At 50.1% G+C, this 25794-nt stretch overlaps 1 protein-coding gene and 1 non-coding gene across 2 annotated transcripts in view; both read left to right on the top strand.

Moving 5' to 3' along the window:
• LOC132579045 (synaptic vesicle 2-related protein) overlaps positions 1-18137 on the top strand; it is a 32390-nt gene extending 14253 nt beyond the window's left edge. The window contains exons 7-16 of the mRNA XM_060249181.1: positions 2424-2487; positions 3985-4110; positions 4938-5066; positions 6338-6411; positions 8423-8499; positions 10923-11030; positions 13724-13835; positions 15483-15564; positions 16212-16301; positions 17914-18137. Of these exons, the coding sequence (XP_060105164.1) occupies positions 2424-2487; positions 3985-4110; positions 4938-5066; positions 6338-6411; positions 8423-8499; positions 10923-11030; positions 13724-13835; positions 15483-15564; positions 16212-16301; positions 17914-18105 (1054 nt within the window). The 3' untranslated portion in view covers positions 18106-18137. The remainder of the gene's footprint in view (positions 1-2423; positions 2488-3984; positions 4111-4937; positions 5067-6337; positions 6412-8422; positions 8500-10922; positions 11031-13723; positions 13836-15482; positions 15565-16211; positions 16302-17913) is intronic.
• TRNAT-GGU (transfer RNA threonine (anticodon GGU)) lies at positions 11325-11396 on the top strand. Its single transcript has one exon. It is a non-coding gene; the product is annotated as a tRNA-Thr (tRNA).
• Positions 18138-25794: the final 7657 nt, after the last annotated feature.

The following is a 25794-nucleotide window of genomic DNA, read 5'->3' as shown; positions in this document are numbered from 1 at the left end:
AAATGCCTTCCCTCCGTTTGAAATTATGAAGGATAGGGGCACCTTCTTTCGGGGTTCATAGAATTGGATCCCCTAGTTCAAACTTTTTGAAACTTGGGGGGGGGGGGCTTGAGGAGAGGCACCAGATGCTATGCTGAACATTTGGTGTCTCTACCTCAAAAAACAGCCCCCCCCTCAGAGCCCCAGATACTTATGTATCAGTTGTCCATTATACCCTATGGGAATCAGTCTCCATAGGCAATAATGGAGTGCTCAGCAGATATTTCCCTCCCACCCACCCCTGTGCTTTCTGATGACCCTGAAGCAGGAGGAGAGCCTCCAGACCAGGGGATTGGAGATTGGCAGTCCTATCCTCCATTCAAACGCCTGGCTGAGTTCCCTGGTGCTTGCAAGAACCCGGGTGGGTTAAAACCTTGTCGTCTTTTCCATCATCTCCTCTGAAATGAATTCTGTAGCCCAGATACCATTTTCCCCTGGAAGTTCAGGCTTTTCAGAGTTAGTTTAACCACCTGACAAAGAAGTTGACTCAGCCTTCCATCCTTCCCAGGTCGGTAAAATGAGTACTCAGTTTGCTGGGAGGAAAGGGTAGATGACTGGGGAAGGCAATGGCAAATCACCCCATAAAAAGTCTGCTGTGAAAATGTTGTGAAAGCAACGTCACTCCAGAGTCCGAAACGACTGGTGCTTGCACAGGGGACTTCCTCAACCTCTAAAGAAACTCAGCTGACTTGCAAGACACTTCCACTCCGGAAGGTGACTTTTCCAACAGTCGACCTTGACAGCAGGGATCAGAGCACGGCAGAAGTCAAGAGCTGCAAACTCAAGGCAGGGAAACCAGCTCTAAAAGAAGCCGTTAGCAGCTGAAAAGAGAAGGGCTTCGTAGACACAGCAGCTGCACCCATCACACGTCCCCCCCCCACTTCTGCTCTGGTCAGCATAAACATTCTGCTCCCCCCCCCCCTCCCCTTGATTAGGCTCATGAAACATTGATGTTCTGGCTCCACAGTGGGGCTATTCTGATGTAATTTGAGCTGACCCAGAACCAGAGGCTAATGGGTTTGGATTTTTAAAAAAATCATTATCCATTGGCAGCTAGCATTTTTTCTAGAGCTGTTCTCGAGGAAATGGAGCCCAAGCTTTCAGGGCTGTTAACAGCTGTGATGGATTCACCTCTGCACACCCGACAAGGCATTCTGCCCTTCTGTGACCAGCCAGTCTGGATTGGAGATCATCTCTCAACGTAGATGGGCTTATTGATCTCTGCTGACTGCATCATGTTAATCTCGATTGATTGAGTCACGCAGGATCTCTCTGCTCCCTTAAAACGCCCCTCAATTATTTACATGTAATCTTGTAAAAACAGTTCCAGAGGGCAGCTGTGTTGGTCTTTAGAAGAACACCTAGGGTGCATTCACACTACACTAAGTAATGCATTTACATCTGGATTTTTGCTATTCTAACACAGTAAAAATCCAGATGTAAAATGCGTTATTTAGTGTACAGTGAACAGACCTCTAGATTCGAACCCAGGAGCACCTGAAAAGCCAACAATAATTTCAAACCGTAAGCTTTCAAGAGTCAAAGTTAAGAACATAAGAGTTCACACACACAGTGGCCAAAAAAACCCAGGTGCCATCAGGAGGTCCATCAGTGAGGCCAGGACACCAGAAGCCCTCCCACTCTTGCCCCCCCAAGCTCCAAGAATACACAGCATCACTGCCCCAGACAAAAGAACATAAGAGAAGCCATGTTGGATCAGGCCAATGGCCCATCCAGTCCAACACTCTGTGTCATGTAAGAACATAAGAGAAGCCATGTTGGATCAGGCCAATGGCCCATCCAGTCCAACTCTCTGTGTCACATAAGAACATGAGAGAAGCCATGTTGGATCAGGCCAATGGCCCATCCAGTCCAACACTCTGTGCCACATAAGAGAAGCCATGTTGGCTCAGGCCAATCACCCATCCAGTCCAACACTCTGTGTCACATAAGAACATAAGAGAAGCCATGTTGGATCAGGCCAATGGCCCATCCAGTCCAACTCTCTGTGCCACATAAGAACATGAGAGAAGCCATGTTGGTTCAGGCCAATGGCCCATCCAGTCCAACACTCTGTGTCACACAGTGGCCAAAAAACCTCAGGAGGTCCACCAGCAGGGACAGAACTCCAGAATCCTTCCCACTGTTGCCCCCCAAGCACCAAGGATCCATTAATACATTGTGGCTAATAGCCACTGATGGACCTCTGCTCCTTATGCTTATCCAATCCCCTTTTGAAGCTGTCTATGCTTGTAGCCATCATCTGTGGCAGTCATCATCTGTGGCAGTTCCCTTCCTCAGTCTGATATAGCTTCACAGGTTAGATATCTAGATTTCCTCCTCCGCCTCTTCAATATGTTCCTCTGTGTTCTTGTTCTCTTCAGGGTCACCTTATACGCAGAATTCCTTCCGATGAAAGCCAGAGCAAAGTGCATTTTGCTGATCGAGGTAGGGGGCCTTTGGTCAACATTAGAAAGCGTTGCGCTTCCAACGTTCAGAGTTTGGGTCAGATGCTTCTTTGGGTTGGATGCCCATAATCAGCACCAGGGTGGATTGTCCATTAGGGGAAAGTTTTGGTGGGCTAATGGCTCGGGAAGCCGCCTCTCCACCCCCCACCAAGGTGGAATTCACCTTACAGAAGATGGCCCTGCCCCAATTGGGTAGAAGTCACTGCTGAGAGCTGGAGCCCTGGCATCCAAGGCTTGGCAAAAGATGGCGGCCTTCAGCCTGTGTGAGGCAGGTGATCTACTCTTCTTGCCTTCTTCCCCTCTTGTATGGGGGGGAGAGAAGGTGGAGACAGGGGTCACATTCAAGTCCGTTTTTGCCACCCAGTCCTCTCCTGGGGCAGCACAAGGCTGAATTCCCACGTGCCACTTCCCTGTATCTGCTCCCACGATGGGTGGGTGTTTGCAAACAGAGACAGATGGGGATGTTAAAGCAACCTTGGAAGGAGCTGAACCAACAGCCCCTGCGGTGACCCCCATCTATGGTCCCTGGGTCTCAGATCGTAGCCAAGCCACCCCTGTGGCTCTCCTGGCTGTGTAGGGCTTACTGGCTTCAGCTTGCCCTTGGCTACCAGTGGCCCTCCAAGGCAGGAGGTCCTCCAGGAACTCCCAGTGAGTCAAAGAGCCCGCCCAGCCCATGTGCAAAGAACATGTGCGCTTCCCTGCACATTAGGGTTGCCAAGTCCTACTCAATAAATATCTGGGGACTTTGGGGATAGAGCAAGGGCATGACAAGCATGACTGAACTCCAAAAGGAGTTCTGGCTATCACATTTAAAGGGACTACATTCCTTTTCAATGCCTTCCTTCCATAGGACATAATGAAGGGCAGGGGCACCTTCTTTGGGGGCTCATAGAATTGGGACTTCCTGGTCCAATCTTTTTGAAACTTGGGGGGTGTTTTGAGGAGAGGCACTAAATGCTATGCTGAAATTTCAGTACCTCTACCTCAAAACACAGGCCACCCAGAGCCCCAGAAACCAACAGGTCAAGTCTCCATTATACCCTATGGGAATCGATCTCCATAGGGTATAATGGAGTACCTAGTGGCAATTTCCCTCCCTCCCCTTTCTGATGACCCTGAAGCGGGGGGAAGGCCTCCAAAACAGGGGATCTCCTGCTCCCACCTGGGGATTGGCAACCCTACTGCACATGTTCAACTGAACTTGAATTATAGTCCCGTTCCAGCCTTCTTGTGTTTTCCTTGGAGGTGAGATTTGGGTCCCAACTGGGCCTCATCATGTAACCATTTGAGTTGGGGAATACCAGTTATTCAAACAGAACTAACCCAGTTCTGGATACTGTACAGTAGGGAAGCCATAGTTGGGCCACTTCTGTCTCGCAGAGTGAAAAGGCACAAGGTTCAAGTGTTCAGAGAAGGGATGAATTTATTTCGCTTGCTCAAAACAACCCATCTGTCTTCTCTCTGTCTTCACTGGCAGGTCTTCTGGGCCATTGGGACGGTCTTCGAAGTCCTCCTGGCTGTGTTTGTGATGCCCACCCTGGGCTGGCGCTGGTTGCTGATCCTCTCGGCTCTCCCTCTTCTGCTCTTTGCCATCCTGTGTTTTGTAGGTATTCTCTTGCTGCGAAAGCAACTGGTTCACATCAGTCACATTCTCAGGGGGTTTTTTGCAGCAGGAACTCCGTTGCCTCTTAGACCACACACCCCACTGTAGCCAGTCCTCCAAGAGCTTACAGGGCTCTTCTTACAAGGCCTGCTGGAAGCTCCAGGAGGACTGGCTACATCAGGGGGTGTGGCCCAGGGGTGGAATTCTAGCAGGAACTCCTTTGCCTATTAGGCCACGCACCCCTGATGTAGCCAATCCTCCAAGAGCTTACAGGGCCTGCTGGAAGCTCCAGGAGGACTGGCTGCATCAGGGGGTGTGGCCCAGTGGTGGAATTCTAGCAGGAGCTCCTTTGCATATTAGGCCACAACCCTCTGATGTAGCCAATCCTCCAAGAGCTTACAGGGCTCTTCTTACAGGGCCTGCTGGAAGCTCCAGGAGGATTGGCCGCATTGGGGGTGTGGCCTAATATGCAAAGGAGTTCCTGCTACAAAAAAAGCCCTGCACATTCTGTATAGTATTTTTTGTTTGTTTGTGTTGTTCTTGGTTTATCATCCTTCCATGGACTTCCTTCCATGGACAGCCAGTGTGGTGTAGCGGCTAAGAGCAATGGACTCTAATCTGGAGAACTGGATTTCGTTCTCCACTCCTCCAACTGGGTGACCTTGGGCCTGTCACAGTTCTCTCTGAGAGCTCTCTCAGCCCCACCTCCCTCACAGGGTGTCTTTTGCGGGGAGAGGAAGGAAAGGCGATTGCAAACCTCTCTAAGACTCCTTTGGGTAGTGAAAAGTGATGCATAAACCCCAACCCTTCTTCTTTGCTGCCCTCAGTGGCTGCCAGAAAGCGCAAGGTATGACGTCCTGTCGGGGAACCAGGAAAAGGCCATCGCCACTTTGAAGAGAATCGCCAATGAGAACGGGGCTCCGATGCCGCTAGGCAAGCTGATCATCTCTCGGCAGGTGAGTGAGCGTAAAAAGAGGGCACTCAGCAAAGCCCCCGTTTGGTTCAGTAGATAAATCTGGACCGCAGAGACAGGCGTCCACCCTGGAGACTGTCGTTTCTTTTGAATAGACTTCTCTCTCATACCTCGCATGAATCACGGGGCTTGCTGGGGGCGGCTCACAACATTCACAACATTCAATAACGCAATCTATGAATAGAAATAAAACTTACTTGCAAAATGTTAAATTGCAATCTAAAAAATAATATCCTAGCTCAAGCATTGGAATAAAACAGGGGTGGCCAACGGTAGCTCTCCAGATGTTTTTGCCTACAACTCCCATCAGCCCCAGCCATTGGCCATGCTGGCTGGGGCTGATGGGAGTTGTAGGCAGAAAATATCTGGAGAGCTACCATTGGCCACCCCTGCTCGGGGACACTGGAACTTCTATTCCAGGGGTGGCCAACAGTAGCTCTCCAGATGTTTTTGCCTACAACTCCCATCAGCCCCAGCCATTGGCCATGTTGGCTGGGGCTGATGGGAGTTGTAGGCAAAAACATCTGGAGAACTACCGTTGGCCACCCCTGGAATAAAACATGATCATTTGACACTAGGCTGCCGTCGAAAGCCAGGCAGCCCTGCTAATATGGTAGAAACCTGGCATTGACCATCCTCAGTGGAAAGGCTGGCAGAATCACTCCGTCTTAGAGGCCCCTTTGGTTGAGGAGTGGGCATCCTACTCCATCAACTGGGCCTCTAAGCCAGGGGTGGCCCAGGGTCGCTCTCCAGATGTTTTTTGCCTATAACTCCCATCAGCCCCAGCTGTTACCATCATCTATTTTAACTATAGTCACAGACCTTAGCCTGTTGCCAATGTATTTATTCATGCCACCATCCACAACTCAGTTTGATAACTATGTTTAGCTCTCTTTACTGCTTTTTTAAATTTGTTTTTAATGGCATAATTCAAGCTGGATTGTAATATGATGTTATTCACCCTGAGCCCCTTCTTGGGAAAGGGGGGAATACAAATTACCCAAAGAAATAAATAAATAAGAGACCACTTGATAAAGAGCAAAGTGTTCCCAGGAAGGGGGGGGGGACATATAGGGAGAAGCGGTCCCCATAGATACAAAGGCCCCAGACCATTTAGGGCTTTAAAGATGCCCAGTCAAGCAAAGAAGCCAAGTAAAGAACCGGGAGGATGTGATATCAGCAGGCTCTCTTCCTCTGCTTGGCCACGGGCTGCAGACAATATCCAGCAATCGAACTGTTGTTGTTTCCATACAGGAAGACCGAGGGAAAATGAGGGACCTCTTCACTCCCCAATTTAGATGGACAACACTCCTGCTTTGGTTTATATGGTGAGCGTGTTAAATTCTCCGTGAGCTTGTGTCATTGCCGCTTGCTTTATGCAGGTGTATTTAACCCCCCCCCCCCGACTGTTCTAGATCTTAGAGCTCACAGGCCAGAGGCAAGATGGCAGCTGGCTAAGCAGACAAGCAGAGAAAGTCCACAAATAGCCCTGTCTGTCTCTGAGGAATCCCCTGTACAGACTGGAGAAACATCTGGAGCAGAGGTCCATCAGTGGCTCTTAGCCACAGAGTATTGTCGGAACTCTCTGTCTGGGGCAAGTGATGCTCTGTATTCTTGGTGCTTGGGAGGGGCAACAGTGGGAGGGCTTCTAGTGTCCTGGTCCCACTGATGGACCTCCTGGGTTTTTTTGGCCACTATGGGACACAGAGTGTTGGATTACATGGGCCATTGGCCTGATCCAACATGGCTTCTCTTATGTTCTTATGTGACACAGAGTGTTGGACTGGATGGGCCACTGGTCTGATGAAACAGGACTTCTCTTGTGTTCTTATGTGACACAGAGTGTTGGACTGGATGGGCCACTGGCCTGATCCAACAGGGCTTCTCTTATGTTCTTCTGAGACACAGAGTGTTGGACTGGATGGGCCACTGGCCTGGTCCAACAGGGCTTCTCTTCTGTTCTTATGTGACACAGAGTGTTGGACTGGAGGGGCCACTGGCCTGATACAACAGGGCTTCTCTTGTGTTCTTATGTCACACAGAGTGTTGGACTGGATGGGCCATTGGCCTGATCCAACAGGGCTTCTCTTATGTTCTTATGTGACACAGAGTGTTGGACTGGATGGGCCACTGGTCTGATGAAACAGGACTTCTCTTGTGTTCTTATGTGACACAGAGTGTTGGACTGGATGGGCCACTGGCCTGATCCAACAGGGCTTCTCTTATGTTCTTATGTGACACAGAGTGTTGGACTGGATGGGCCACTGGCCTGATCCAACATGGCTTCTCTTAGGTTCTTATGTGACACAGAGTGTTGGACTGGATGGGCCACTGGCCTGATCCAACATGGCTCCTCTTATGTTCTTATGTGACACAGAGTGTTGGACTGGATGGGCCACTGGCCTGATCTAACAGGGCTTCTCTTATGTTCTTATGTGACACAGAGTGTTGGACTGGATGGGCCACTGGCCTGGTCTAACATGGCTAATCTTATGTTCTTATGTGACACAGAGTGTTGAACTGGATGGGCCACTGGCCTGATCTAACAGGGCTTCTCTTATGTTCTTATGTGACACAGAGTGTTGGACTGGATGGGCCACTGGCCTGATCCAACAGGGCTTCTCTTATGTTCTTATGTGACACAGAGTGTTGGACTGGATGGGCCACTGGCCTGGTCTAACATGGCTTCTCTTATGTTCTTATGTGACACAGAGTGTTCTCTTAAACGCTGGCAGTTTTACAGAGTCAGACAGGAACCTGCAGTACCAACCCCTGGTCTGTCTGCAATGATGGTTCTTCAGAGAATCTGCCCAGCAGTTCTGCACTGCTTGCAAGCTGCCAGGATAGCCCAAGGAATAAGATGCCCCTGGGTTTTGAGAGCCAGAAGAAGGGTGGCCTTCAGCCATCAAGGCAGGAAAAGAGAGCAATGGAAAGTACCCACATGCAAAAGTCCCCACACATTTGTGATAGGAAGGTAATTTAGGAAGTGCAGCTGGTTAGAGGAAAAGCTACACCTGTGGGATACAGTATAATACTGCCACGCAGGGCACCAAACCCTGCTGCCTTCTGATGGTTTCTCTGTGAGCTTGTTTATTCCTTCATTAACTCTGTCCTTGCTGCCTGCTTCATGCTGGTGTATTTAAATCTTCCCCCAAATATTCTGGGAAACAGCCCAGCAATATTTTTGCAAGCTTATGGTCCATTCAGTAAATTTGTATTGGACTGAATCAGTCCCTTTCCTCAGTTAAATGAAGGACCTTTGAGTCCAGATTCCTTTTCCTTCTGTGTCACTTCTAACACACCCGACCCTTTGAGACACTTCCATTGCTTCCCCTGCAGGTTCTCCAATGCCTTCTCTTATTACGGATTAGTGTTATTAACAACTGAGCTCTTCCAAGCCGGAGACATCTGCAGCAGTGAGTATGGTCTGGGCTTGGGATATAAAATGGCAGGCACAACAGAGAAAGGAAAACCTTTCAGCGGACGCGTCTTGTTTATTTGCTTGTTTGTTTTAAAAATGTATACTCTTCCCTTATCCGAAAGTTCAGTCTGGCTTCAAAACACCAGTAATAACAAAGGGATCGATATAAAGCGCATTTAGAAGGATCAGAATGCTCAGATGAAAGCCAGGAACAAAGCAGTCACACTAGATCAGAGAAAAATCCAAACAAAAGGACCATTTGAAAACACCAATGGCCAATGTTCAATTTCTTCTGGAAGCCCAACATAGAATTGCTGTTACCCCCTTACGTTAGCCATCAATTCTTGCAGGAGATGTCTGCATAACAGGGTTGGCCTGGGGACCTGTCTGAGTTTGGAGACTCTGATAAAACATGTTTTGGGGAGATATTTCCCTCCCCTTGTTGCCCAAGGGGTTGGAGAGTGGAGAAATTCCTTTCTGGCTGCCTTTTGACTTAAAATCAGCTGTAGAGAGTTTTCAAGAGGAGAAACGGGCTCACTCACGCTCCTCAGCTAGTATTCCAGGAACCACATCAAAGTCCACCAAACTTCTTCAGCAAGATTTTGCATCTTGTTCCCCTCCGATTGCCCCATTTCTTCTTCCTGATGCTCCCAGAAGAAGTTGTTCTGAGAGCCAGTTCGGTGTAGTGGTTAAGTGCGCAGACTCTTATCTGGGAGAACCGGGTTGGATTCCCCACTCCTCCATTTGCAGCTGCTGGGATGGCCTTGGGTCAGCCAGAGCTCTGGCAGAGGTTGTCCTTGAAAGGGCAGCTGCTGTGAGAGCCCACTCCAGCCCCACCCACTTCACAGGGTCTCTGTTGTGGGGAAGGAAGGTAAAGGAGATTGTGAGCCGCTCTGAGATTCTTTGGAGTAGAGGGCGGGATATAAATCCAGTATTTTAATCTACCTCACAGGGTGTCTGTTGTGGGGGAGGAAGGGAAAGGAGATTGTGAGCCGCTCTGAGACTCTTCGGAGTGGAGGGCAGGATATAAATCCAATATCTTCATCTACCTCATAGGGTGCCTGTTGTGGGGGAGGAAGGGAAAGGAGATTGTTAGCTGCTCTGAGACTCTTCGGAGTGGAGGGCGGGATATAAATCCAATAAATTCATTTACCTCACAGGGTGCCTGTTGTGGGGGAGGAAGGGAAAGGAGATTGTTAGCCGCTCTGAGACTCTTCGGAGTGGAGGGCGGGATATAAATCCAATATCTTCATTTACCTCACAGGGTGCCTGTTGTGGGGGAGGAAGGGAAAGGAGATTGTGAGCCGCTCTGAGACTCTTCGGAGTGGAGGGCGGGATATAAATCCAATATCTTCATTTATCTCACAGGGTGCCTGTTGTGGGGGAGGAAGGGAAAGGAGATTGTGAGCCGCTCTGAGACTCTTTGGAGTGGAGGGTGGGATATAAATCCAATATCTTCATCTACCTCACAAGGTGTCGGTTGTGGGGGAGGAAGGGAAAGGAGATTGTGAGCCGCTCTGAGACTCTTCGGAGTGGAGGGCGGGATATAAATCCAATATCTTCATTTATCTCACAGGGTGCCTGTTGTGGGGGAGGAAGGGAAAGGAGATTGTGAGCCGCTCTGAGACTCTTTGGAGTGGAGGGTGGGATATAAATCCAATATCTTCATCTACCTCACAGGGTGTCTGTTGTGGGGGAGGAAGGTAAAGGAGATTGTGAGCCGCTCTGAGACTCTTCGGAGTGGAGGGCGGGATATAAATCCAATATCTTCATCTACCTCACAGGGTGTCTGTTGTGGGGGAGGAAGGTAAAGGAGATCGTGAGCCGCTCTGAGACTCTTTGGAGTGGAGGGTGGGATATAAATCCAATATCTTCATCTACCTCACAAGGTGTCGGTTGTGGGGGAGGAAGGGAAAGGAGATGGTGAGCCGCTCTGAGACTCTTCGGAGTGGAGGGCGGGATATAAATCCAGTATCTTCTTCTTCTTCATATCCATGTTTCGTTGGATATTATGCATGGCCACAAGGTGGAGAGTGGATCATTTAACAGGGGGACTGCACCTGCACACCCAGGGCTAGGTCAGGAAGGAGTTTTGGTCCAGGTCAGATTGGCCAGTAGTGTCTGATGGGGACCTTCACCCCCCTGGATCTCCTTGCTCTCCAAGTGCCTTTCTGTGTTGCTCTGGCTCCATGCCTGAACCACACAGTGGCCTGACTTGTGTGAGTCAACCTGTGGTGATCTGATAGAGCTCGGTAGCTCAGGAGGGGTGAGATTCTCTGGCCTTTGGGTAGGCACCGAACTCAACCGTTCTTAGGCTCAGCCAGCTGCCAATGACCATCAGAGGAGCATGCCAGGCCAAACAAATTGCAAAGCAATGACAACGTCATACCTTCCTCTTCTTCTTATCCCGTTATCAAGTATCTAGCAGAAGGAAAACCGTGAAGGCCAAATGCAGCCTGGCCTGCGAGTACCTGACAGAGAAGGACTACGTCGACCTGCTGTGGACCACTCTGTCCGAGTTCCCAGGTAGGCAGCTGGAAAAGGGGTGTCGCCTGTTGACCCAGCCTGCTCCGCGAGACTGCTTCCTCTTGGGGAAGCCGCAGGAATCAAAGCAATTCATATGTAGCTCCAGGAGAATGGAAGCTGCTGCAAAAGTTGTTATGAGTATGTCCCATTTATTAATAGGGCGACGGTGGTAGCTCAGTGGTAGAGCTTGGTAAGCAGAAGTTCCCAGGTTCAATCCGCGGCATCTCCAACTAAAAAGGGTCCAGGCAAATAGGTGTGAAAAACCTCAGCTTGAGACCCTGGAGAGCCATGAATGGGGCTGTGGCTCAGTGGTAGAGCATCTGCTTGGTAAGCAGAAGGTCCCAGGTTCAATCCCTGGCAACTCCAACTAAAAAGGGTCCAGGCAAATAGATGTGAAAAACCTCCGCTTGAGACCCTGGAGAGCCGTTGCCAGTCTGAGTAGACAAGACTGACTTTCATGGACCGAGGGTCTGATTCAGTAGAAGGCGGCTTCATATGTTCATACTGGAGAGGGATGGTGGCTCAGTGGCAGAGCATCTGCTTGGTAAGCAGAAGGTCCCAGGTTCAATCCCGGCATCTCCAACTAAAAAGAGTCCAGGCAAATAGGCGTGAAAAACCTCAGCTTGAGACCCTGGAGAGCCACTGCCAGTCTGAGTAGACAAGACTGACTTTGATGGGCCCAGGAGGGTCTGATTCAGTAGAAGGCAGCTTCAGATGTTCAATATTACTTGCAATCTTTCCCAGCATCCTCCTGTTGAGCTTAGTAGTCAGCAAGTCCAGATTCATGCTACCAAGATAGATATGAGCAAGGCTTTTTTTTTTTCTTAGCGAAAGCCCAGCAGGAACTCATTTGCAAATTAGGCTGTGCACACACCCTGATATATCACCGGGGGGTCTCTTTTCGTAGAAAAAGAGGTGCCAGAGCTCATTATCACAACTCATTTGCATAATATTTGCATATGCCACACACCCCTGACATCCCCGGAAGGTGTACTAAATTATATCAGCTCAGTATCTAGTTAAAATGCTTCTTGAATTAGAATTGTCATAATAAAACCTTACTCCCATCATACTTTTTAAATTACTTTATTTTATGTAGCCACAGTAGCATGATGAAGATTTCCATCTGTCTGCTTGATAGGTTTTGGTAATTCTCCCTTTGCGGGGGGGTGGGAATATTAGAAGGTTTGTCGAATCTTAAGAGTTCAGCCAAATTCTCACAGGGGGGTTGAACAATGGAGCCCAGAAGCAAGTAATTTTGTGGGGGGCGAGCTAAGAAAGAAAGAGCCCTGTGGCGCAGAGTGGTAAAGCTGCCATACTGCAGTTGGAGCCCTCTGCTCACGACCTGAGTTCGGAAGCTGGTTCAGGTAGCCAGCTCAGGTTGACTCAGCCTTCCATCCTTCCGAAGTCAGTAACATGAGCACCCAGCTTGCTGGGGGGAAAGTGTAGATGACTGGGGAGGGCAATGGCAAACCACCCTGTAAAAAATCTGCCATGAAAACGTGAAAGCAGCGTCACCCCAGAGTCGGAAACGACTGGTGCTTGCACAGGGGACTACCTTTACCTCTGTAAGGAAGGAAGAGCGCAATACAATTTAGAGGTTCCAGAGCTCCGCTCCTGTGAGCTCCTGCCCCAAATGAGGCCTGGATATCACCATTGTTGCACCCAGGGGGGTTTTTGGAAGGGAAAGCCCAGCAGGAACTCATTTCCATGTTAAGCCACACCCCTGACTCCAAGCCAGCCAGAACTGCATTCTTGTGCAGTCCTGCTCAAAAAAGCCCTGGATATGATTCTTGGGCTGCTCAGTATCACATCAAATGTCCTGCTCCTGTGAAAGTCCTTTGGATGGGCAGAGCCACAAAAACAGCCTGGCTTGTCAGGGTTAATGGAGACAACGGAGGGCCTGAGAGACACGGGTCAGGAGAACCGGCAGGGTATCCTTAATCCAGCCCACCAAATAAATCAAGCAAAGATAATAGCAATAAAACATTTTACTAGCCCCATTGCTTGTACATGCCTGTGTTAGTTAGTTAGTTAGTTAGTTAGTTAGTTAGTTAGTTAGTTAGTATGTGGCTTAAAATCTAAGACCTTTCCCTGGGTGTTCACCTGAGGGGGATTTTCTTTGACCAGGGCGGGGGCTATTCATAAGTAGGGTTGCCAAGTCCAATTCAAGAAATATCTGGGGACTTTGGAGGTGGAGCCAGGAGACTTTGGGGGTGGAGCCAGGAGACCTTGGGGTGGAGTAAGGTTGTGACAAGCATGACTGTGCTCCAAAGGGAGTTCTGGCCATCACATTTCAAGGGACCGCACACCTTTTAAATGCCTTCCCTCCATTGGAAATAAGGAAGGACAGGGGCACCTTCTTTGGGGGTTCATAGAATTGGACCCCCTGGTCCAATCTTTTTGAAACATGGAGGGTGTTTTGAGGAGAGGCACTGGATGCTATGCTGAATATTTGGTGCCTCTACCTCAAAACACAGCCACCCCCCAGGGTCCCAGATACCCATGGAGCAATTTGCCATTACGCCCGGTGGGAAATGTCAACAGACGTTTCCCTCCATCACTGGATTTCTGATAAACCCTGAAGCGGGGGGGGGGGGGCTCCAAACCGGGGGATCCCCTGCCCTCACCTGGGGATTGGCAACCCTATTAATGAGGCAAAATGGACTCACCCGACCTCTCTTTTCCTCCAGGTGTTCTGGTGACCTTATGGATCATTGACCGGATTGGGCGGAAGAAAACCATGGCGCTTTCTTTTGTGGTCTTCTCTCTTTGCAGCCTCTTGCTCTTTCTTTGTGTTGGCAGGTGAGAAATGAGATCCAAACAAATGGCGGGGTGATGCATAAAAGATTGTAGAAGCGGGGGGCTATCCCCTCCCTCCCTCCCTTGCCAACATTGGGCCGTTGCAGCTTAGTGGTTCCCTGGAGGCAGATTCAAACATCCCAGTCACCCTGGGGAAGCTGCTGAAAATCACTTTCATCGAGGGGTTCAGACATTTTGAAAGCTGCTTTCCACTCCCTGCAGTTTGAGTTTATTGCACAGCGAGTCTCTGCACGTTGGAGCCAGTGGCCTGGCTGTGTGGTCTTTATGCACAAGTGTGAATTCTGGACCTTTGACCAACATAGGAAGCCAGGATGTCAGAGCTGGGTAGCTGCCCTCAAATGGTGTCTGCTCAGAGCTGGTTCCTTTCCTTCCAGTTTGCACACTTAAAGCAAAGAGACCAACTTGGAGCAATGGAAGAGGAAGGTTCAACATGAACGCCAAGAACTGCATTTGCAGCCCTCCCAATGCTGACTTCCTGCTTTGAGTATCTCCTTTTGAGCTCCAAGTCATTGTGGAAAAGTGGCAAGACCACTCCAAAGACATTAGCCCAGTTACAGCCACAAATGATTGCCTCAGTCTCCAAGTGAACATAAGAACATAAGAGAAGCCATGTTGGATCAGGCCAGTGGCCCATCCAGTCCAACACTCTGTGTCACATAAGAACATCAGAGAAGCCATGTTGGATCAGGCCAGTGGCCCATCCAGTCCAACACTCTGTGTCACATAAGAACATCAGAGAAGCCATGTTGGATCAGGCCAGTGGCATCTCCAGTCCAACACTCTGTGTCACATAAGAACATCAGAGAAGCCATGTTGGATCAGGCCAATGGCACATCCAGTCCAACACTCTGTGTCATAAAGAACATCAGAGAAGCCATGTTGGATCAGGCCAGTGGCATCTCCAGTCCAACACTCTGTGTCACATAAGAACATAAGAGAAGCCCTGTTGGATCAGGCCAGTGGCCCATCCAGTCCAACACTCTGTGTCACATAAGAAAATCAGAGAAGCCATGTTGGATCAGGCCAGTGGCCCATCCAGTCCAACACTCTGTGTCACATAAGAACCTAAGAGAAGCCATATTGGATCAGGCCAGTGGCCCATCCAGTCCAACACTCTGTGTCACATAAGAACCTAAGAGAAGCCATATTGGATCAGGCCAATGGCCCATCCAGTCCAACACTCTGTGTCACACAGTGGTCAAAAAACCGAGGTGCCATCAGGAGGTCCATCAGTGGGGCCAGGACACTAGAATCCCTCTCACTGTGCCTCCGCAAGCACCAAGAATACAGAGCATCACTGCCCTAGGCAGAAGAACATAAGAGAAGCCATGTTGGATCAGACCAATGGCCCATCCAGTCCAACACACTGTGTCACACAGTGGCCAAAAAAACCAGGTGCCATCAGGAGGTCCACCAGTGGGGCCAGGACACTAGAAGTCCTCCCACTGTTGCTCCTCTCAAGCATCAAGAATTTGGACCATCACTGCCTCAGACAGAGAGTTCCAACAAGACCCTGTGGCTAATAGCCACTGATCGACCTCTGCTCCAGATGTTTATCCAATCCCCTCTTGAAGCTAAGAAAAAGTGCCAGCCTCACTGTCAATCAATCTTGTCCTGTGTTTGTTACAGAAAAGTTCTTACCGTGCTCCTGTTCATTGCAAGGGCTTTCATTTCTGGAGGATTTCAGGCTGCTTACGTTTACACCCCCGAGGTAAAGCAACCCGGTATTTTCTAAAGGGGGATCATGCTTGTCTCCAGTCCGTGATGAATACTGAGTGGCCACAGACAAGAGATTGGGGGGAAGTGGGGGGTGCTGTTCACCCCCAGAAGGAACAGAGCAGAGCAGGGCCTGGTCAGCTGTGTGGAGGTACCAACTCCATGTTGGGAAATTCTTGGGTATTTGGGGACAGGGCCTGTGAGGATGGGGCTTGGGAGGCGAGGGCGCGGTGCGGTACAATGCCATAGAGTCCACCATCCAACGCAGTCATTTTCACAAGAGGAAAAGTTCTCTGTAGTGTGGAGATCAGCTGTAATTCCGGGAGATCTCCAGGCCTCACCTGGAGGCTGGCAACCCTACTGGGGCAGCTAGAGCTGTGCCGCTCTGCACTGCCGCCACCATCGACTTGGCCAGAAGGTGGAGCTGCGGAGGTCAGCTGACTCAAGGATCCAATAGAATCCCATTCTGTCCTGTCATGCTGCTAACTCTTGCCTGTCTCCTCAGTCTAAGCGATGTGTCTCTTGGGGCAGGTGAGCTGGGCTACCCTCTCGGCCCTGTGAGCTTCTGTACCTGAATCGAGGGGGTGGGGGGGAGAGCTGCAAGAGGTCTGTGGCTCTTAACATCTGGGGTTTTCTCTGCAGGTTTACCCAACAGCCACCCGTGCTCTCGGTCTGGGGACCTGCAGCGGGGTGGCTAGAGTTGGTGCTCTCATCACGCCGTTCATAGCACAGGTAAAATATTATATATATATATATATATAGAGAGAGAGAGAGAGAGAGCTGTCTCCATCCCAAGGTTTCCATGAGTACCACAAGGACACAGCAGTGTAGACAGGGGTTCTCTCTAAGATGCCTATGAACGTGGCCAAAAGGTTAGCCAGCGGAAGTGGCCAAGGAAAGTCAGCCTCTGGCACTGGAAAGCTGGCCTCAGTGGCTTAGAACATAAGAACATAAGAGAAGCCCTGTTGGATCAGGCCAATGGCCCATCCAGTCCAACACTCTGTGTCACATAAGAACATAAGAGAAGCCCTGTTGGATCAGGCCAATGGCCCATCCAGTCCAACACTCTGTGTCACTTAAGAACATAAGAGAAGCCATGTTAGATCAGGCCAGTGGCCCATCCAGTCCAACACTCTGTGTCACATAAGAACATAAGAGAAGCCATGTTAGATCAGGCCAATGGCCCATCCAGTCCAACACTCTGTGGCACACAGTGGCAATTTTATATATATATATACACACACACACACACACTGTGTTTAATAGCCTCTGATGGACCTCTGCTCCCGTGGGTTTGCTTTTCATGCCATTCAGTGGGCGCACTCAGGCCCAAATCAGACGTGTGGTGAATTGGGTGGAGCTGGTATAGGAGAAAAGACTGGTGTCAGTTGTGCTGCCCCCAAAGTGTGGATCCCAAGATGGGCATTGCAAGGATGAAACAGGCAGGTCACGGGCTCTGTTGTTGTCATTGTTCTCACAGCTGCTCAGATTTCCATGTTTTTAAGACAGAGACCCGAGAGGGAAAACTGATCTCTCCAGAACTGTTTTTGTAGCAGGAACTCCTTTGCATATTAGGCCACACACCCCTGTTGTAGCCAATCCCCCGAGAGCTTACAGGGCTCTTCGTGCAGGGCTTATTGTAAGCTCCTAGAGGATTGGCTACATCAGGAGTGTGTGAAGTCTGAAGTCGAAGCACCTTAGAGACCAATGAGATTTCTGGGACTTGACCTTTCAAGATCCAAAGCTCCCTTTGTCAGGGGTAGGTCAGAACGGAGATCTCCAAGTCCTTCTACCCCAGTCAGAAGGTGAGGGGACGTCTTCTAAGTCACTCCATCGCTGACCTAAGAGCGGCAGCCATCAGTCAGAGAAGCTTCAAGGGGAGAGGACAACGAGAGACTGCTGGACAGCTTCATTCACAAGTTCAGAACAATCGACTCCCCAGGGCTGAAGAGGGACATAAGATTCTTATCTCATGACAGATGCTGATTTTCTGCCCCACCCCCGCCCCAGCATTCCCTTCTGCTCTAATCCAGCTGACTCCTGCAGCCCTTCTCCTTCTCCCTCCTGCGTCTCTTCTTTGCAACGCCTCTCCCACTTTCTGGCTGGGATAGAAGGACTTGGGGTCCTGCTTGTATAGGATGAAGAGAGGTTTGGCTCTTGAAAGTTCCCTCCCCCCCCCCAAAAAAAGCCTTGTTGGTCTCTCAGATGAACTCAAATCTCACTACGCTAGAGAACATTCCAGAAGCCCAGTTGCCCCAGCTGTCCTCCCCAGACCCTTCTCTCGTGGCCCTTTCGAATCAGTTGGGGGCCCTACCTGACTCTGTACTTGGCTTCCTCCTCACAGGTGATGCTGGAGTCCTCCGTCTACCTGACGCTGGCTGTGTACAGCGGCTGCTGCCTTCTGGCCGCTTTGGCCTCCTGTCTGCTGCCCATCGAGACGAAAGGCCGGGGCTTGCAGGAGTCCACCCACAGGGAATGGGGGCAGGAGATGTTTGGCCGCGGCGTCCCCCGGTCGAATTCTGGCTCTCAGGGTTGACCCAGGACCAGGAGGACTGCAGACCAGGAAGAATGGAGATTGTCCGCCCGTCCCCCCACTCCCCGGTCACTGCCGCAGATCCGAACAGCACGAACGCTTGATGTGTGTCTCAGATTCCCCCAGGCTGCCGCTTGGACGAAGAGAGCAATTGGGTGCGAGGGTCGGGTGTGAGGCGGAGAAACACGGTGCAGCTCGGCAGGAGGAGATGGGGCCCTCCCAAGCTGACTGCTTTGTGTCTAGGGCTGACAGCCACGCTTAGCATTTCCTCTTGCCAAGTGACGTGTCAAGCAAGGAGCTCAAGGAATGCGACGGAGGCCGAAGCAAGCAGCCTCGTCTGCAGCGCACTGTCTCTAGAACGGCACACAGCCAGGCCTGTGCACTTGTGAAATTCAACACCTGCCTTGCACTTTTCCAGTCATTAACAGCCATCGGCATCGACACAAGGTTGTGAGTCTGTCTGTGCTTCCTCAGGTTCCTTTGCCAAAAAAAAGAGAGGCTGGTTTCTTGAGGACTTCCTTTGTCATTTCTGGAGCGTCTTCTTCTTGCGCAGCCGACACACAGCTCTGCTTGATCCAGAAGTACGTCTCCCAAATCACACCATTGACGAAAAAGTCTTGCTGGCAACCTGGGAACAGAAACTGTGTTTTTCGAATGGTTCAGTCCATTGTTTGGGTAAGTCAGGAAAGACTGCCAACTGCCATTGTGGTTGTGGTTTTGCGTGCGTGTGTGTGTGTGTGCCTGCAGCGATTTGTGCTATGTCGCACTGCATGGGGTATCTCTTCTTGGACACCTTGGATTGTTCCTGCATCCCAGTTGCTGGTCTTCAAGGTCAGAGAGGGAGGTGCGGCGAGGAGATGGGCTCACTAGGGCGAGGATGCAGAAAAAGGGGTCCCTCCAGTTGGAATGCCTCATGGCCTGAGATTTGAATGGTGAATGTAGGAGTCAGGCCGGATCTGCAGGAAACTGATTGGTCTGTCCAAAGGCTTTGATGCTTCAGGATGTTTGGAAATGTATTTAATATTGATTAGAAATACCCCCAAGCCCAGTGTCCTGTTCCCAGCTAAGGCAAGCTACAAACAGGCGATGATGGCAGTTTCTTTCCCTGCTATTGACCCCCCCCACCACCACCCCTGCCCTGTCCCAATGGGTGCTATGGGGCAGACTGCCTCCGGATAGGGAGGTTTGTCTAAATAGCATGACTCACAGCCACTAGGAGGCTTTTCCTCTCTGAACTCATGGGTGCTCATCGTACATGTTATATAAAGCCAAGAAACCCAGCTGGCATTACATCTGGATTGGAAAGTCCTCAAGGAGTGTGGAATCCAGATAAGACAGCTGGTATTTTCCACTGCTGAGATAGATGTGCTCTCGTGTGCTGGCGATTCTCACCTGAAGGGTGGGACGGTTAGGGCTCACATGGAACAGGAAGCCGTGGCCTTGCAGTATTTAAGGAATGCATTGTAATTAATTATCCTAAAATATTTATGCCCCTCTTACTAACCGAAGAGCCCCATGAGGCAGAGTGATAAAGCTGCAGTACTGCAGTCAGAGCCCTCTGCTCGTGACCTGAGTTTGATCCGAGCGGAAGCTGGATTCAGGTAGTCGGCTCGGGGTTGACTCAGCCTTCCATCCTTCCGAGGTCGGTCAAAGGAGTCCCCAGCTTGCTGGGGGGAAAATGTAGATGACCGGGGAAGGCAATGGCAAACCACCCCGTCAAAAGTCTGCCGTGAAAACGTTGTGAAAGCAACGTCACCCAGAGTCGGAAACGACTGGTGCTTGCACAGGGGACCTTTCCTTTCCTTTCCTTACTAACCGAACATTATAAAGCAACAAAATGGGAAATGAGATTCCATTCTAAATGAAACCAATAGGAGCAGGATGAAATTTGAGTCCAGTGGTCCCTTTAAGACTAAAAGTTTAATGGGTATAAGCTTTTGGCTGCACCCACCCAGAATAGAACTTTGAACAAAGCAGAAGTCAAGTTGCACCTTGAAGACCAACCCATTTTTATTGAGAATGTCAGCTTTCATGTGCTCTTCAGAACACTTCATCGTATGAGAAATCCAGCAGCAAAGCCATACAGAACTGAGCAGAGCCATACAGAGCTGGTAGGCAGTGGCCCAGAATGCAACATGGTACAGATTTAAGAACCAATGGCAGAGAAGTAAAATTATCTGGTAGGCAGTGCTTTAGAATGTAAAAGGGTACATGCTACTCAAATCAAAGGTATGCTCAATTTGTTAACTGTACTATTCTGCCATTGTACCATTTTACCTTCTAAACCCCTGCCTACCGGATAATTTTACTTCACTGCCATTGGTTCTTAAATCTGTACCATGTTGCATTCTGGGCCACTGCCTACCAGCTCTGTGTGGCTCTGCTCAGCTCTGTATGGCTTTGCTCCCTGTGCCGGATTCCTCGTCCGATGAAGTGTGCTTAAGAGCACATGAAAGCTGACGTTCTCAATAAAACTTGGTTGGTCTTCAGGGTGCCACTGGACTCCTGCTTTGTTCAGCTGCTTCAGACCAACGCAGCTGCCCGCTTGGATCTATCTAGAATAGAACTTTGTCGGTCTTAAAGGTGCTACTGGACTCAGACTCCATTCTGTTGCTTCAAACCAACACGGCCACCCACCAGGATCTAAATGAAACCAAATCTGCCACCCAATTAAAACAGCTGCGTGAGAGTCACTGAAACGCCACCCCGAGACCCTGGCCAGTGGGCTCCCAAAGAGCAACACAGTCAGCCCCAAGAGGGAATACCCAGAATGCCCCAGGCCAGGCATGACTCAGCAGCTCCCAGGAGGGATGAGGGTGCATTTCTGCCAGGAGGCAGAGCTGGACAGGATCAAGCCAAGGAGGCAGTGGTCCCAGCCTGGCTCCCCCGTTCTCAGACCCCACCCCCGCTTGCTGCCCTCCCAGCCTGCATGTGCGGCCAGCACTGAGCCGCTCTTTGCCTGACTTGCCTGGTGCGGCTGCTGCTGGTGTTTTCACCACGTTTGCCTCTCCCTGCCTCTCCCCCGCAGCTTTGTCAAGGTAGGGTTGCCCAGTCCAATTCAAGAAATATCTGGGGACTTTGGGGGTGGAGCCAGGAGACACTGGGGGCGGAGCCAGGAACAAGGGTGTGGCAAGCATCATTGAACTCCAAGAGAGTTCTGGCCATCACATTTAAAGGGTCCACACACCTTTTTAAATGTCTTCCTTCCATAGGAAATCATGAAGGATAGTGGCACCTTCTTTTGGGGCTCATAGAATTGGACCCCCTGGTCCAATCGTTTTGAAACTTGGGGGATACTTTGGGGAGAGGCACTAGATACCATACTGAAAATTTGGTGCCTCTACCTCAAAAAACAGCTCCCCCAGAGCTCCTGAAATCTCCAGATTAGTTCCCCATTATACCCTATGAGAATCGATCTCCACATAGGGAATAATGAAGTGCTCAGCAGACTCCCCCCGCTGTTTCTGGCGACTCTGAAGTGAGGGATTGGCCTCTCTACTCATGAGTTGCTGCCAACTTCTTCCAAGTAACAAAGACACCCCATCCCAAGACGAAGCCTTTCCAATCAGAGACTGGAGCCTCCGGAGGGGAAAAAAATCACATGGTGGCTTTGGGGGTGGGGCTTCCCCCCGCCGGCCAGCTGACTGGGGGCGGGAAGGAGACTGGGAAAGCGGAAGAACCCCCACTGGGACCTGGAGATTGGCAAGCCTATGTCAAGGGGGCTTTTGAGAAGGGGCCTGCAGGCTGCAGTGGGGGCCACAGGCGGTGGGTGGGCGTTCCAACTCTGAGATCATTTGCGAGGGGGCCTCTAAGATTTTAACTTAGGGGCCTCCATAGGGTTTAATTCAGCTCTGACCTGACGTGTGTGTCCTTACATCCCTGGCGACTGACGTACAGCCATCGCCGAAGTCAAAGCAGCCCAGCCAGAGGTGGTGAGACGGGGTCCTTGGTTTGCCTGCTGCCTTCTCCTGTGCCTCTAGCACCATCATCTGGTCAGAGACCAGCCAACCCTTCTTGTCACCACCACTTGCTGGGTCTGAGCCGGGCAGCTGTGCAGTGCACAACCCGACAGCTGCACCCCACTGCAAGAAATCTCGGGGGGGGGGCAGGGTGCATCAGTTAGATCCAGTTTCAGCAACAAGATTTCCAGGGTATGCGAGCTTTGGAGAGCCAGAGCTCCCTTTGGCAGACAGCAGGGATATACGATGACTGTGCAAAGCAGTTGGCTCGGAGCAGCTAAACGTTGTCAGTCCATTTTGGTCGCTGCCCAGAGGGTCTGAACTGCAGGCTCTGACCAATGAGCAGCAAGGCAAGCTGGATGGAAACCCAGCCTTCCAGATGTCTTGGGGGTCTTTCCGAGAAGCCCAACTGAGAAGGGAATACCCAGTGAAAATGGGAGGGATGGTGGCTCAGGGGTAGAGCAGCTGCTTGGGAAGCAGAAGGTCCCAGGTTCAATCCCCGGCATCTCCAACTAAAAAGGGTCCAGGCAAATAGGCATGAAAAACCACAGCTTGAGACCCTGGAGAGCCGCTGCCAGTCTGAGTAGACAAGACTGACTTTGATGGACCAAGGGTCTGATTCAGTATAAGGCAGCTTCATATGTTCATATAAAATATCTCAGCCAGGTCACCTGGGGAAACAACACAGATGGGGCCAGCCATTTCACCCAAGCATATGTGACTGTATACGTTCGTATTTTAATTGTTTGTGGTGGGAGGTCTTATTCAAAGCCTTCTGAGACTTGGAAAAGGCTGCTTGATAACCCAGGGGCTGACTAAGAGTGGAGAGGGAGGGCTGAAGGTGGTCTGAGAGACTCTGGGCTTTCCAAGGTCAATGCACCCACTTCTTTAGTCTCAGGTCAAACAGGCATGGCAGGCTTTGGAAACAGTGCCAAAACCTGCAGAACCTGTTAGGGACAGACAGACAAAAATAGTCAGAATAGAAAAATTGCCTGCTTCCAGCCCCAGATTCAGCAATCAACTAGATAAACATTTAATGGAGATTTAAGCTTTTTCTTCAAAGTGCTTTGCAAAAGTTAGTATGAACATAGTCCTTCGAACGACTTGCTGAAATGCCAAACAATACCAAAAGCCAAAAACCTCATAGGTCAGGAGTATTTCACCCCAAGAGACAAAGCCCAGCAGGAACTCATTTGCATATTAGGCCACACCCCCGGATGTCACCATTGTGTTGCGCAGGGCTTTTATTTAGGAAAAGCTCAGCAGGGACTCATTTGCATGTTAGGCCACACCCCCTGATGCCAGCCAGAACGGCGTTCCTGTGTGTTCCTGCTCCAAAAAAGCCCCGGGCACTTGTCGGTCACATGGAGAGTTCCAAACTGGGGTCAGCAGGTGAAGCCCATAAGATGTATCTTGCCCTCCGTCAGTCATTTCTGACACAGCTTTTCTCCCAGATCTTCTCGCCAATGCCTCAGAGGCCTGGCATCTGTAATGCTGCAGAGTCTACCTGCTATTCACTCCGCTCTGCCACGCCCTCCCTGGCCACCAGTGGGGGATGGGGGTAGGGTTGCCAGATCCAGATTAGGAAACTCCTGGAGATGTGGGGGAGGGCGGGGCCTCAGTGGGGGACAATGCCGTAGGGCTCAGCCTCCATTTGCTCCAGCAGAACTGATCTCTGTAGTCTGGAGATGAGCTGTGATTCTGGGGGAATACCCAGGTCTCACCTGGAGGTTAGCATCCCTACCATAGAAAACTGACCTGTGTCGTTATAATTCTGGGAAATCTCCAGGCCCCACCTAGAGGTTGGCAAGCTTACTTCCAGGAGTAAAATGTTGTCTTGGGGGTCAATCCAGCCGACTGGTTTTGTGGCGCTGCCCCTGTGAAGGTTGCTTGAAAGATTGGCGTGCAATGAATTTGCAGTGCGGACGTGACCACAGAACGCTTCTTCGAATTCAGTTTCTTTCATGTGCTTTATTAAATACTATAAGCGGCCCCGGCTGCGTACAACGACAAGAGCTTTTCTTAAGTAATGAGGACCCTGCGAAAGGATCCTCAAGCCGTATCAAACTTCATCTGAGTCAACAGGGTTTCTCTTGAACGGTGCAAAACAAGTTTCTTATACTTTTTTTGTGGGGTGGGGGGAGTCTCGGGAATGAATACATTGTAGTTTATTAAGACTTAGAAACCAAACATGTTTGGGGTTTTTTAAGATATTAAGAATGACCAGTGTATATAATTCCCCAAGGGGTAGTTACGTTAGTCTTTTGTAAGAGAACTAAATAAAGGGTCCAGAGGTACCTGAAAGGATGACAAAATTTATACCAGTATTTTATTCCAGCATAAATTTTGTTCCTCTTTCCGTCGTTGCTGAACTTCTGTTAAACACTGTACATAGCCAAACCTTCCAAAGATTCCATTCCAAACACTGTTCCGCATTTTCCCCTTGGGAATGGATACAAATGTGCTGGTGCATTCTCTAAAAAAACCCCAGAAGATCTTGTGGAATTAATCTTAGTTGTGGGGTTCAGACTTTTGCTCAGCAGCCTGTTAAAAGTGCAATACGGTGGTAAGGGGAAAGTGTATTCTCTGCATCTGCCGTGACAAATGATCTTTGTATTTCTCGATGCTTGCTGGAAAAAAAGAACACTGAATGTTTCTCTTGTGTTTGAATGTACAGTTTCTAAACTAGGCACCCTTCCATGTTGAAGAAAAGAGATCGGTATTCTGAGCTTGTCCCGCTCTGTTCTTGTTTCTCTGTTAATGATGCAATGTTAGATAGTGCGATTTGACAGTTGATCTTTTATGTTGAATAAATGAATAGTTTTTACAGTAATGAGGGGTTTTTGGCCTTTGATTTTTGGGGGCTGCTCTAAACCCAAGATGACCAGCCCCCTCCCCTGCCAGAAAAGACCACAAAATTATCTATCAAGAAGAAGACTGCAGATTTATACCCTGCCCTTTTCTCCGAATCAGAGTCTCAGAGCGGCTCACAATCTCCTATATCATCTCCCCCCACAACAGACCCTTGTGAGGTGGATAGGGCTGAGAGGGCTCTCCCAGAAGCTGCCCTTTCAAGGACAGAGTCCCAGAGCAGCCCACAATCTCCTTTCCCATAACAGACACCCTGTGAGGTGGATGGGGCTGAGAGAGCTCTCCCAGAAACTGCCCTTTCAAGGACAGAGTCTCAGAGCAGCCTACAATCTCCTTTCCCTACCTTCCCCATAACAGACACCCTGTGAGGTGGATGGGACTGAGAGAGCTCTCCCAGAAGCTGCCCTTTCAAGGACAACTCCTACGAGAGCTATGGCTAACCCAAGGCAGCTGCAAGTAGAGAAGTAGAAGAAGAAGAAGATGATATTGGATTTATATCCTGCCCTCCACTCCGAAGAGTCTCAGAGCGGCTCACAATCTCCTTTACCTTCCTCCCCCACAACAGACACTCTGTGAGGTGGGTGGGGCTGGAGAGGGCTCTCACAGCAGTTGCCCTTTCAAGGACAATCTCTGCCAGAGCTATGGCTGACCCAAGGCCATTCCAGCAGGTGCAAGTGGAGGAGTGGGGAATCAAACCCGGTTCTCCCAGATAAGAGTCCGCACACTTAACCACTACACCAAACCGGCTCTCCAGTAGGGAATCAAATCCGTGGGAATCAAATCCGTGCACTTCATTGTTACACCAAATTGACTTTCAAGAAGACAGTCCATCCAAGTTGGTCTCTTCCAGACCCTCTGCCGT

Source organism: Heteronotia binoei, chromosome 11 (assembly GCF_032191835.1).
Source record: "Heteronotia binoei isolate CCM8104 ecotype False Entrance Well chromosome 11, APGP_CSIRO_Hbin_v1, whole genome shotgun sequence".
Lineage (NCBI taxonomy): Eukaryota > Metazoa > Chordata > Lepidosauria > Squamata > Gekkonidae > Heteronotia > Heteronotia binoei.
Note: the sequence above shows the minus strand (reverse complement) of the source record. Positions and strands in the feature narration are given on the sequence as shown.